The sequence below is a fragment of the Morone saxatilis genome, unplaced genomic scaffold (genome assembly GCF_004916995.1).
Source record: "Morone saxatilis isolate NCDOM2014 unplaced genomic scaffold, NCSU_SB_2.0 Contig18, whole genome shotgun sequence".
Lineage (NCBI taxonomy): Eukaryota > Metazoa > Chordata > Actinopteri > Moronidae > Morone > Morone saxatilis.
In genome coordinates, this window is record NW_023339740.1 from 10,544,572 (window position 1) to 10,558,543 (window position 13,972).

General features: G+C 41.2%; 1 protein-coding gene across 1 annotated transcript in view; it reads left to right on the forward strand.

Annotated features, from left to right (window-relative positions):
- Positions 1-13,945, forward strand: part of LOC118328011 (histone deacetylase 7-like) — a gene marked incomplete in the record, with an annotated part of 37,831 nt that extends 23,886 nt beyond the window's left edge. Inside the window, 11 exon segments of the mRNA XM_035661596.1 lie at positions 331-380; positions 1,680-1,787; positions 2,051-2,106; positions 3,199-3,286; positions 3,958-4,077; positions 6,717-6,814; positions 9,971-10,089; positions 10,988-11,121; positions 11,207-11,291; positions 13,580-13,727; positions 13,826-13,945. Coding sequence (XP_035517489.1) covers positions 331-380; positions 1,680-1,787; positions 2,051-2,106; positions 3,199-3,286; positions 3,958-4,077; positions 6,717-6,814; positions 9,971-10,089; positions 10,988-11,121; positions 11,207-11,291; positions 13,580-13,727; positions 13,826-13,868 — 1,049 coding nt within the window.
- Positions 13,946-13,972: the final 27 nt, after the last annotated feature.

Sequence of the window (13,972 nt, forward strand, 5' to 3'; positions counted from 1 at the left end):
CACACACACACACACACACTCAGATACATACACACCATGTACTGATAGATGCATACCCCTGAGTCAGTATTACATGCAGCATATATATTTCTCTGTCCTGTGTGTAGCGTATCCGCAGTAGGAAGGCCACTCTAGAAGAGCTGCAGTCAGTCCATTCAGAGAAACATGTGCTTCTGTTTGGCACCAACCCACTCAACCGCCTCAAGCTAGATAACCGCAAACTGGCAGGTAATATCAATAATTATTACAAAAAAAATACTAATAATGCTGTATAATAATACTGATAATAATTATCCATGACAGTTCAATACCATAAATGATCTCTTGCAGGAATCTTATCTCAACAGAGTTTTGTGGTGTTACCATGTAGGGGAGTTGGGGTAAGTACCAAACACACGGCGCACACAGATATTCACACACACACACACACACACACACAGGCCCGCACATGCACGCACACACACCTTTAAAACACAAGTCATTGGGGAATCTTTCCACTTATCTGATTGCATTACTGAACAGCAAACATTACATGGCTGATTATGCCTCATTACACAATTAAGCTAATAATACTACAAATTACTAATGCTATTGTTTTTGGCTAAGATAACTTTGAAACTCAATCAGAAATCAAAAGCTGTACAAAGGTGAGATGTAGAAGAAAGAGCGGAAGGGTACACGTAGAGACTCCAGCATGGAGGGGTGCGCGCCAGTGAAACTGGATTTTATTTAGAGGGAATGGGTCTGGGCAAACAAGGAATGTGAATACTGAAAAAGAAGATAACATTTGAAAGTAGGAGAGAAGAATAGATGGAATTTAACAATGGACTATGAGAGAAGGAAAAATGAAGTGGATAAAAATGGACCTAAAGACATCTGATGTGGCAAAGCACAAATAATAATGCCCATGAGAAACTGTTGTAAAGCACAATGACAGAAGAGGAGAGGAGGTAGGAAAAGAAGAAGGGGGCAGGGTGTGAGTTGATAAGACGACTGATCTGCCTGGATTTCCGGGCCTTTGGCTGCTCTGGTGAAGAGGGGTGATTGGAACAAGATGGCAAAGTCTGTGATAAAAGAAATTCCTCTGATTTCATTGTTCCCCCGCAGCACACCACCAATGTGAGTTTTGAAACATGGAGTAACATTGAAACAAAAGACGGGGTTTACAGAGAGAATTGATGCAACAAAGAGAAAGTAGATATAAAAAAAGAAGCCTGAAGAAGATGTTGATAGTATCCACAGTGTTAAAGGTCCACTGTCACACATTTTCATTTTTTAATACACTGCACTGTAAGAATAGATTAAAAGAATAGATCGATTCCTGTCATTCATTATTTGATAATAAAGGAAGTGCAGTGAGATAAGTAAACTTTGTTAGTTTCATGAATGTAAATCCTCATAGACAGAACTATGAATAGCTGACTTCTCTTCCTTTCCAGTTTCCAGGACTGTCTCTTTCTGCAAACTGGTTTTACTGGATTTTAGTAGTAGTCACTTGTAGTGAAGTTGAATCAGTTGACACTGAGTCCAGTTTTGACAAGTTTGATACTAATTGCAACAAACATGCAGCAACTTTCCAACCATTCAAACAGAAATAACTTTCTAATTGCATCTTCAGTTAACATCTGTGCCCGACTTTTGAACTGACTGTATGTGTCTCATTACTGTTATACTGACAGGTAGATATTGATACAGTTTGGAATGAAGCTCACACATCAACAGCGTCCCGTATTGCTGTAGGATGTGTCACAGAGCTGGCACTGAAGGTGGCACAAGGAGAGCTGAAGGTGTGTATTTATTATTAAATACCTTATCAGCAAATGCCATGTGTTTTCTCAGGAATTTCAGAGTTGCAGTTTAGTAGGTTATGGGGTAAACAACCATTACATACAGTACAGTATAGCATTGGTAACTGGCCCCAGACAGCTGTTGTTTAACATAACGTACAGTGTGTACAACAGAACAACCAGGTGTAAGCTTAAAGATGTGAACTGTGATGGTTGGCCACTGAAAGCAGTAAGGTGTTAAAGTTTTTGCTTTTCTCTCACAGAATGGCTTTGCAGTGGTGAGGCCCCCTGGACACCACGCAAACCACTCCTCCCCTCTGTAAGTACAGCAGTATACACCCACACACACACACACACACACACATACCAGGAGCCAGGAGGTCTCTGCAAAGTGTTTCAAAGGATTTATTATAGATCAGCTTCACTTCAGAGAGAGAGAGAGAATGTGAGAGACTATGTCTCTCTGTCTTAATGTGTGTTTTTGTGTGTGACTTTGTGTGATGTGTGCTACCTGCCTGATGCCTGAGGCAAACTACCTCCTCCACTCAGTTTCTTTTAAACTTTCAAAGACACAAAGCAAAGCACCTAGAAAAAAGGTGTTTTGTGTGTGTGTGTGTGTGTGTGTGGACGTATTTGTGTGCATGCATTTGTGTCAGTCTTTGATAGGAGAGATTAGCCAAGTAACCACATTCAGCTGGGACTGTGTGTGTGCTCAGCAGTGCTTGTCACTGGTTATTTATGGGATGATAATGACTTTTCTTGATGAGCAGTTTGGACAGCATATATGATATACCGTCCACACACACACACACACACACGCAAAAGCACTCACAGTTTACGACCCATGCTGACACTGACACTTCCAACATTCCTCCATTGTTTTTCATACATCAACACTTTTTTTGCATACCTTTACTGTAGACACTGAGTGTTGTGGGAACTGCTGGGCCAAGTTCTGAGTTCATTTCTCTGAAATCATCTCACACGTTCTGCCAACAGTTCACGCTGTTATCATTTGGAATGTAAAGTGAATTTTTATGATAAGCTTGGCTTTCTGTTTGTCACAAAATTTGCGGTTTCTGCATGTCTCAGAGTGCAAGAGTTTAGACTCGGTATAATGCCATTTTGTTTGTCAGCAGTGGAATATGAAATACAAAATAACACGAAGTGAAACATCCTCATTTCTCAAATCGTTTCTCAAATATTTGCCTGGCAGGAGTTTTCCTCATGATTTGCACATTAGAGTCGGCACTGATTGTCACGACCTGAATAGCCACCACATGACGCCACAGAGCTGGAAACATGTCTTAGAGGTTCCTAAGGTCCATATGGTGGTTTTATGATATTAATTTGCTGAAGATGTCCAGATTAACACATGTGGCTGCCTTTCTTCCTGTCTGTTTGTCCACAGGGGCTTCTGTTTTTTCAACTCTGTGGCCATCGCTGCCAAGCAGCTCCAACACAAACTCAACGTCAGCAAGATCCTCATCGTGGACTGGGTGAGGACCCACCGCATGACCAGCATCACTGGTCACCACATGGAGACGAATAAACACACAAAAACAAACATGCACCTAACACAAATGTATCGTGGGCACAAACAAGGTCCCAGAAGCAGAGACTTCTACAGTAGCACTCGTATTTATGATTTAGTTCATTTAGGCACTGATATCTCTGGTGTCCATGTGTGATCTGAACTGTCACGTATGCTTAGAGTAGACACAGAGTCACACACAGTCATATGAACACACACCTACACACACATGTGGAGATATTGATCCTCAGCCAGGTGCTTGTCTCTGTTCACCATGTGTGTGTATATGAGCCTGAACTATGTCTCTACACACACCGTGTTCTCTGACATATTACTACATCAAACATTAATTACTGCCTGCTTCATCAAAAAGCTTTTAAGATTAAAACACATTTGCCATTGGCAGAGAAAAGCCCTGCAGGTTTTACAGACCCTGCTTTTTGCATTTTGGGTTCTGTTTTATGTATACTTCACGCATAAGAGAATACACAATGAAGTTCTTGTTATGTTTTTGTCATTTGTGCTCATTTAGATAGTTTTCAACAAGTATGTGAATCAATCAAGGTTTTAATTATGTTTGAAATACCTGCTTCGGTCCTTGGCAACTTCCTAACCTGTCATCTAATCATTGTCCAGGATATTCACCATGGCAACGGCACCCAGGGAGCCTTCTATAATGACCCAAATGTGCTGTACATCTCCCTACATCGCTATGACGATGGCAACTTCTTTCCTGGTAGTGGACATCCCAGTGAGGTAGGTAGTGTTCCACAGAAGTGCTGTGTTTGTGTGCTTTTGTTACTGTTGTCATGGTGATGTCTGCGTGTTTGTGTGTCTCTGCATGTACTTAGATTCTTGTGAACACACAATAGCTTAAGAACCACACATGAGAAACATTTAAACGTATAATGCAGGTTCTCTTTGTAAAGGCGCTGATCTGAGTGGATTCTGGATCATTAATACAGCCATTTTTAAAAATGTTACTTGACCTAAGAATACAGAATTTATAATAATACCACCCATGTCTCTTATGAAGATAAATATGTTGGCATAGAAATATTTGGTAATTATGTGATTCCAGTGGGACATTAGGAAGCTCAAGAGCTGTGTGTTAGCATATACTTGTCAAAACAGAAAAAATGATTGTAGCAATAAATCCAGGAATGATCTACATGATTTAAAGCCCCAATTGCAGCTGCAATTTGGTCTTGATGACTGCTCGCAGAGTCTGCATTGCATAGGGAAAAAAATGAAACAGGTTAGATAAAATACAGTATCTTGCCTACGATTGGGCCTCAGACCAGTCAGAGCGGTCATTAGATAAAACACATTTTAGTTATACCACTGGAATCTAAGCAATGTGATCCTGTAATTTGAGCTGGTTACAATATAAATCTGAACACAAAGTGCTTGTCTTCGAGTTTAATCTAAAAATGTCATTTAAGTGTTTTAGAATTTAGAATTTAGAATTTCTGTTTTAGTGTTTTTCTGGCTTAACTAATAACTTACATACAATTTAGAATATCATATTTATCATTATTGCATTGTCTTTTTTTGCATGATAACTTTTTGACTTTTGACTCAACGTGACGTTCCCAAATTTTATGTTTTGGCAAATTATTTGCCAATCAGTTTTCAATCAAATGAGTTACGCCATTGTTTCCCCTCTGCAAATGTGTTTATCCAGTGAACTCACCGTAAGCCCATCACTTGATTTTGTGTATCTACTATAGATTTATTTCCCCAGTTCTAGTTTATTTAAGAAACTTCAGGGCTTCAGATGTCAAAACTTACAACAGGATGTGTACAGTCGAATTGCATGCCTATGTTTGAATACAGGAAATTGAGATGCCTATGAATTCTGCCTGCGGTCTTACCAGAAACCAAGTGTGATGACTATCCTCAGTCAGATGAATTGACCCCAACCCATGGTGGCATTCACCACCCATTCAATCCCCACATCCCCTCCTCTTACTCTCCCATCCTCCCCCACAATAATGAGGATAAAATAGTCAATGTTTTCCCATAAAATCCCCCGATGAGGGACGGTACATAAAACGCTCGGCTGGCTTGGATGTGGCTTTGCCTTAAGTGGCCCCTCAACCTCTGTTGAGCTGTGTGGTAAACCTCTGGAGTCTCGCTGTCCCCCGTGTAGGTATATAACACACCATGGGGTAGGGGTGTGATGTCATAGCCATAACAGAGAGTGCCGAGTACCACACAGAAACCAGCGAAGGCCTAATCCAGTCCAGCAACTCTTGAAACATGAAAGAGAGAAAGAGGACAGAGAGGAGTGCAAGAGACTTGGAGCAATTGCAGGAATTGTGTGTGTGTGTATGTGTCTGTGTGTCTGTGTGCGTGTGCATGTGCATGCGGGTACATTACTAGTTGGCAGAGGACAGGAGGCCTCATGTGTTTTTCGTTTGCCCTGTGAACATCCCGTCCACTGAGAGAAGAATGGAGACAGACGCTCTGCGATGCTCATCAGCATTCTTTCAAACATCCTCTCACACCCATACACACACACACACACACACACGCACACACAAAGGAAATTACAATGCCTTGTTGCCAAGAGTATGTCAATCAAGTCCTCATTCTCCCCTCAAACTGACACATTGACTGATGGTGAAGGGCTCGGAGAACAGCTAAATGGCTGCTAGCAGGACTACAAAGAGAGAGGCAGGAATCCTTAAACCTTCTTTCCAAGACCCGGGCCTCAGTTCACTCTCTGCCCCAAATATGTGAGGTCAAACTGAGAGAACCTCCATCGACTCTGCCTGGCATTTTGGGAGTGCACGTCAATCTCAATACAGCTAAAATATCCACTAAAATGATTTATAGTGTGTGCCATAAGTATACCATGTATGTTTTATTTGTCATATATACCAAACCTACTAAACTTCCATAAAGAACTCAAATAATATATTTTCAATATATAAATAGAACATTTTACAACATACACAATGTGATTCTAATACACAGTTTTTATATATCAAACAGCAGTTGCCATGTGAAATGTTTCCCAGTATAGCCTAAAGCTTGGGAATCATAAACGGGTGTAGCTCTGTTGTGGCTCAGAGTGATTTATAAGGCCATTTGACAAATTGTATCAAAATCAAAATGGAGGGACAGGGGTGTTGAATTAATAGTCATCCGTCTTTCATTTAGAAATCATAATCACTCCCTGGTGTTGCCTTAAAGAGATTCAGTCACTTTTCCTCAATTGCTGCAATGCAAGGTTGTGCAATAGCCGTGCTGATTTTGCAAACGTTTTGACACAAATCTGTCATCGTCACACAGTTTCTCAACTTTCACTGGGACTCATTAACTATCTTCACAGAGACTGTTTCTTAGTCTCACTCTCTCTCTCCTCTCTCTCCCCCTCCATCCAGGTGGGTGCAGGTGCAGGCGAGGGCTTCAATGTGAACGTAGGATGGACAGGGGGTTTGAACCCTCCAATGGGTGATGCCGAGTACCTGGCTGCATTCAGGTAAGGAGTGAACTCAACCCGTCTCTATTAGCCATATCATATTTCTCACCATACTGTTGTGCTTGACAATTTAAAATAAAAAATTAAATGTTCAAGCACAGTTTGTGTCATTGCAGTATAAAAATCAACTAGAAGAGGCTTAAAACCCTGAGAACATTACATTGGATATTTATTTGTCAGTTACATTACAGTTACATGTAGTGTTGCTTGCAAGGGTTGCCGGGTTGATGTATTAAGTGCTGCTATGATGCTTTGCTATGAACTATTAACTGGACATTTGCATATTGCACGGTTTCCAATATCTTGTCAGAAAGCTACCAATAGGTCATTACCTGCTTTCCTCCCTCAAAGATTAAAAGAATATGTATTAAAAACCGCCAACACAAATGCACTAGGTAACAAATGTATTGTCCCTCTTCACTCAGTCAGTCAGATCAGCTTTCAGGTGAGTTATGTCATTTTCAAGGTTATTTGTCAAGTGTGTGTACCAGGAGGACAACTCAAAGCAATTATTTTTCTCCTCCTAATTAAATCTCATTCTCAAATTTTGGAAATCAGAACTTCACAGCTGCACTGGAATGCAACACCTATAAGACACACATTACTTTTGACTGTATTATCCTGTAGTTATTGTGTATTGTTGGATACTGTTCACTGCGATGCATCATCTGTAGTATCTCAAGCAGGTTTCATATCTGATTCCCGATTTCCTTTTGAAAAATTGTTGGCAGTAATCAATATTTACACCATTTGTTTTAAATGATGAAATTAGACAAAACATTGATATGCTCTCTCCATCAATTACTGAGCTAAACCATGCACGCATGTGTTAGTGAAACACACCTTTGCTCTAACCACACTTTTCCTTTCATTCAGGCTATTTTTCCTGAATGAATATAGTATGGTTCTGCTCTATATTGTAATAAACTCAGACTGTTTCTGTCAGCAACACTGGCTCACCACCAGATGATTAAACAGTATGTGAGCGCTACACAGTTCTGCATGCAGTAGACACAGTGGGTGGGCCCCTCGTCAAAGGAAAGATGCTAATGAGCTAACCCATACTGGTAAAATCCATAGAGCCAATAGGCAGGCTCGGAAACACTAAGTCCAGTGTTTACTGGAGCTCTAGATGCTAATTAAGAAACAACTGGTCTTTTCCTGAGCAGGCGTCTGGTTTTGGTATTTTTCATCCAGTTTGGGAAATGGCAAGTGTTTTCATGTGTAAAACTTCCTCAGTTAACCACACTGTAGTACTGTACCGTATTGTGTGTTATCCCTAGAAACTTTGCCCTGTATCAAAGCTCTGTGGAAAAGGAGTGTCCTGGTGGTCCAGTGGTTTGAGGCACATACCATGTAGCTCTGATGTCCGGGGTGCATATCCGGCTAAAGACCTTTGTCACATGTCATCATGAGGAAAAACCCCATATTTCAACAACATCTAATTGGGGGNNGGGGGGGGGGGGGACAAAGTGCATGAAACAGCACAGGAGAGACTTCTGAAAAAACATACATCACACAAATGTTTGAATAATTTTTCAGTGGACTTTGCCACCATTCTGTGGATTAACTGGTGCGAATAAATGCATAACAGGCTATACAGACAAAATTTAATGCATCATGAATTCATGCTTATGCAATTAAGTATCTATTCTGGTGCCAGTTCTGTAATTCAATTTGAATACATGATTTAGACGACGGGGTGTTCCAGACTGTGTGTTTCCCTCCAGGATGGAACAGAAAACCAGCCAGAGTGCGGTTGTTGATGATGTGTCTCTGTTTTTGGGTGTGTGTTAGTGACAGGGGAAATATTGTGGTCGAGAGTGGTGGTGGGACTCTAGTACAATCAAGAGAAAGCTCAGATGCATTGAGTTTAAGTGTCATGACGAAGTGTGTGTAGGTGTGGAGGATTACTAAGGTGGTCAGTCTAATCGACAGTAGTTCAGCACGTAACATCAGGTTTTAAAGGAAGAGCATAATGTAAGTGTGTATACCTTTTGGCCTGTGCATAGCATGAATGTCTGCATGCACATATTTTCATGTGCATTTCTAGGTGGCTACTGATGAATAACAAACTATGGAGGAGAGGAGAGGAGAAGAAGTGGGGGGTGCATTGTTAGGGAATCCAAAGGCGGCGTAATTAGGCCCAATGGATCCCAGATGGCTGGCTGTCAGTGACGTGAGAAGAGGGACGAGCTCCTAATAGGAACCAGACACACACAAACGCCTTTGAACTGCCGCTGAGAGGGAGAGAGAGAGAGAGAGAAGGAGAGAGAGAGAGAGAAGGAATCAAACGCGGCATGGGCTGTGAGCTCTTGCTAAATAACTGGCAATGGGAAAGGAGAGGAAGTGAGTGAGAGCAGAGAAGCAAGGAAAGTGGTCCCCCCCTGAGTAAAGTATACAGTATGTGGGCGTCTCAGTCCAGATATGTCAAGGGTCTCATTTTTATCTGCTTGTGTCACTCGCAAAAACAGAAACTTTTTAGCATTTGCCACCTGCCTAAAGTTGTGTGTGAGTCTTTGCTTCATCTGTTTTTTTAACTTTATATATCCAGGGAGGGTTTGCAGAGCACTCAGGCTTCTTTTTTTCAGCAGTGCTCTGCTTCACATTTAAACAGTTGCACACATTCACACCTGGGAGCTACCCCACCTTCTAGTGTTGGCCTCATACCAGGAGTGGATCAAGAATGGAGATCAAGCACTTGGAACATGGCCTTTGATAATTTATCTTTCATCATTTTCAAATGGATGGAGTTTACAATGAAGTAAATGTTTGCAGTTAACAATCCAGAAAAAAAGTCTGACATTGTACAAGTGTTCCACTCGCAAATCAATCACCTCAACTATGCAGTGCTTTCAGTTTTTTTTTGTTTGTTTTTTTTTATTTTACAGGAAACTTAAAATTGTGTTAATTACAATAAGTCACCTTCTTCAGTCTATTCTGATGTTAAATCAATCCCACAATGACTTCCTCTCTCACATTATCATATTGTATTCGCTGTTCCAAGTTCTCATTTTTCCGCAAATTATGAACACCTGTTGAAAACACATTTCTTAAATGTACTATCTAATTTCAGCCAGGCCACAGGGTTTGAATGAATGTAAAATGGATACAGTATTTGGTTTACAGAATGTTGTTTCCTCCCTTCGTCCTCAGAGCCGTGGTGATGCCCATTGCCCACGAGTTTTCTCCTGATGTGGTGCTGGTGTCAGCTGGCTTTGATGCTGTCGAAGGACATTCATCATCACTGGGAGGCTACAAGGTCACAGCCAAGTGTAAGGCTCCATCAGCCCCTCATTCACATGAAGCACACAGTCACACTGACAAAGTCTTATGCACAGACTGAAATCTGTTGTGCTTATTTTTTACATATCTACACTTTTAGTTTAATGAAGGATCTATCTGCTGTTGGTGAAAGTGAGCCTTAGTTTCCTGATTCATTTCTGCCTCATATGAACCTGCTTTTGTTTTATTTTGTACCTCTGGTTAGAATTAATATTTATTTGTCCTCATTTTGAATGCAGCACAATAGCAGACATTAAGCAGATTGTTGTGTTAATAGGTAGCTCCAACTAATTTATGAGACAAATTGGAGAACCATAAAGCTGGCTCATTCCTCACAGACTGTTTTCAGGTGGTTCACAGCTGAATAGCTCATTGATGTCAGACATTAGCATCAGGTGAGAAGCACTGTGTAATACAGGAGTTTTAATTAAACCAGCCCAAACTTCCTGAGTGAAACTACGGAGAGAAAGTAAAGTTTGTTGGCGCACTGGTTTGAGAAAATGTTTGTTTTCAGGAACTACTTTTTTTAAACCATTACCACCTTGTCTACTTCAGTATGTATGAATGTGTGAATAGCGGAATAAGAATTTCATTGCATTGATAACTTGTTTATTTCTGACAATAAAGCCTTTGAATCCTAAATCTTGTAGTTGTAAATTGTGCATTTGAGCACTGATCTGAATGGAAGGGAATGGCTGAACTAATGATGGTGACACCAGCATGTAAACATCAACAACAGTTTTGTGAGTTACAGGCTGGTGTGTAAAATGACACTAACTTTCACCAACACTGAAGGAATGCTTTAATCTCCTTAATCAGTATCTAGAGAGAAATCCCTCACTAGTCATCATCTGGCTCATCCTGTGTATGTGTGTTGCTCTCTACCAGGTTTTGGCTTCCTGACTCGTCAGCTGATGTCACTGGCCGGGGGTCGGGTGGTCCTGGCTCTGGAGGGGGGACATGACCTCAAGGCCATCTGCGATGCCTCTGAGGCCTGCGTCAGTGCCTTGCTGGGCATGGAGGTGAGATGTGTATGTACAGTACATCCGTGTGTTTCTATAGAGATGTACAGTATGTTTCAGCTACTAACCTCTTGTTGTGTCCCAGGTGGAGCCACTGTCCCAGTCGGTGTTGGACCAGAAGCCTTGTGAAAATGCTGTCGAGTCACTGCAGAGAGTCATCCAGGTTCAGGGTGAGAACTAAACACACACAACACAACCTGTAGCATCGGAGTCTTGAGATGTCTTGCAAACAACAAGCAGTGCTCAGCAAATCTCAGTCGAGAAAAATAAATAAATAAATCATCAACATTAACAACATATTTTAATCCTATATGCCTATGGGAGGACATTTTTCATCTTCTGTCCAGAGTGCTGCATGTTTACAACCTGCTGGAGCCGACCTGTTACCCAGCAATCTCTGAGTCAATTACAGACCCCCAAATATGCTCTGAGCGGGGTGGTCAGCAAAAACTGTAGGAACTTAATAGATGTTAAAAAATAAATAAAGAAGAACACAGTGACGCGTGTAGATTGTGCAGGCAGTAAATCTTCTGAAAAGATTTAACCGTTGATGTAACTGTTCGGTTCATTTGTAAAATAGCAGCAGACAAGCATATCCCCAAACCCCATGTTATTATTTTGTCTCAAAATTCAAGAACTTCTAAAAAAAGGACATAAGGCATAAATTAGGTTTTTCAGATATGGAGAGGAGGAGCAGAACCGCAGAGTTCAGAAGTTCCAACTGGCTCCGGTGTCCAAGCCAGCAGCACCAGTATCAGCTGCCTGTTCACTGTCGCATCACGCTGCTCTTCACCTTTCAATATTTAAAGATGGAGTTTATTTCTCATTATTCTGAGACCAGAATTAGATTGTGACATTGACAGGGGGATCAGAGAACATCCATATGTTGAACACTGGTGCTGATCTGTTATTCCCCTAGTAGTTCTACTAGCTGTTTGCACTTAGAAACAAGTAAAAACTGTTCACTGCCTTCATTTGCTGTTTCCATTCTTCCTTTTTGTCATCTTTCTTTATCTAACCTGTAACTGCACGATTTCTCCTCTCACCTCCATTATCTGTATCAGTTGCCTTTACTTCCTCTCTCTCTCAGTCACAGTCAGCCATACGCTGCTTCAGTTGTCAAGCAAATGTACATGTACATTGTAGAAATTTTGCAGTAAAAGTCAGATAAATATATTTCCATCAGTTGGCTTCCAATATAAACCAAGAAAATGGGGTTTTCAGGAAAGGCTTTGTATTGGCCAGGTTGTTATTGCTCCTTGGTGTTGGCTGAAGTACATGCTTTTATTTGAAGATGAGATCAAAGAAATACATATGTTCACCCACCTTATGTTCACCACCTCATCCATGGCGGCATTTAAAGCCAAGTCAGTTTTTATTGATATAGCCCCAAATGACACAGAGCTTCCGTACAACCTGTACAGCATACGACATCCTCTATCTTTACACCCTCTATTCAGACAAGAAAAACTCCTCAAAAAACCTTTAACGTCAAAAGAAAGGCACCTCTGGAAGAGCATCAGAGGAGGGATAGTAAAATTGCAATACAGTTATAATTACAGGGCGTCCAAAGTAACATTTAAAATTTGTATTGAAACTGAAAACTAAAAACATTTTACTTTAGATAAAAAAAAATTGGTTTGATAAAAAAAAGTAGTATTTGTCACATTCTAGTTTGATTATTTTCGTCTTTACATTTAACAGAAAATAACCGAGTTCTGTTCAAAACTTCTTTTTTTGCATTTCGATTCTCTGTAACTTTGGTCTCCTTATTTCTTCACTTAGCACCTCCCTCTGTCTCCTCATCCCCCCAGCTTTCTGGCCACCTCTCCTCCTTTACATCCCTGTCTCCCATCCCTCCCTCCAGCCGTCCCACACACAGACAGACACACACACATACGGCCGCCCTGGCTCCAATTATCTTCAAACACTTCTCTGGCACACGACCTTCGCAACATCCCCTCCTGATTGCACACAAATGTTATCCCAACCAAATTAGATTAATTAAAAATATTTGCAAAGCCACAAGAATGTTAAGCCCATAATTTAGGCCCGGGGTGAAATAAATGTGAGTTGCATGCACAGCCAGAACACACACACGCTCATAGACGGACACATTTGCAAACACTGATTGATTTTTACTTCCACTGTTTGTCACAGGACCCAAGCCTGGAGACCTTGAGAGAACATATTGAATTTGAGTTTACATTTCTGAAATTAGCAACATGGACATTTAGACAATGGGCTGTTTATATCACAGTCAATGCTTATATTCAGATCAAACATCTACAACTGGTGGATCAAACACCAAGTACTGCTTTTTAATAATGCAGTGCAGGCACTTTCCCTCAAGGAACCATTCAGCATGAAAACAGCACTGAAATACCGACAACTGAGGCCAATAATCTTTCTCCTTCCTTCCTCTGCTCCCTCTTTTTAATCTTCCTGCCTCCTGCAGGTGAGTACTGGCAGAGTGTGAAGGATTCGGCCGCCACAGTGGATCTGTCCTACCTGCAGGCGCAGAGACGACGGCTGAGACGAGACTCGGACAGCGAGGCCGTCAGTGCCATCGCCTCGCTGTCGATGGAATCTGTCGCCTCTGACAAGTAAGGACGACGTCGTATTTAGTATCTTCTGTTTCAGCAACATCACAGTACTGCACTTTATGGATCATAAAATCCTTCTCTTTCTCTTGTCTGTTAAGGAGACAGGCAGAAAAACTGACAGAGAAAGGTGATTCTCTCTGAAGAAAGTCTCCTGACAGCTGCTTTCAACCAAGTCTCAGTGGAAACACACACACACACACACACACACACACACACAGAAAATTAATAATTCTATCTTGCTTTAG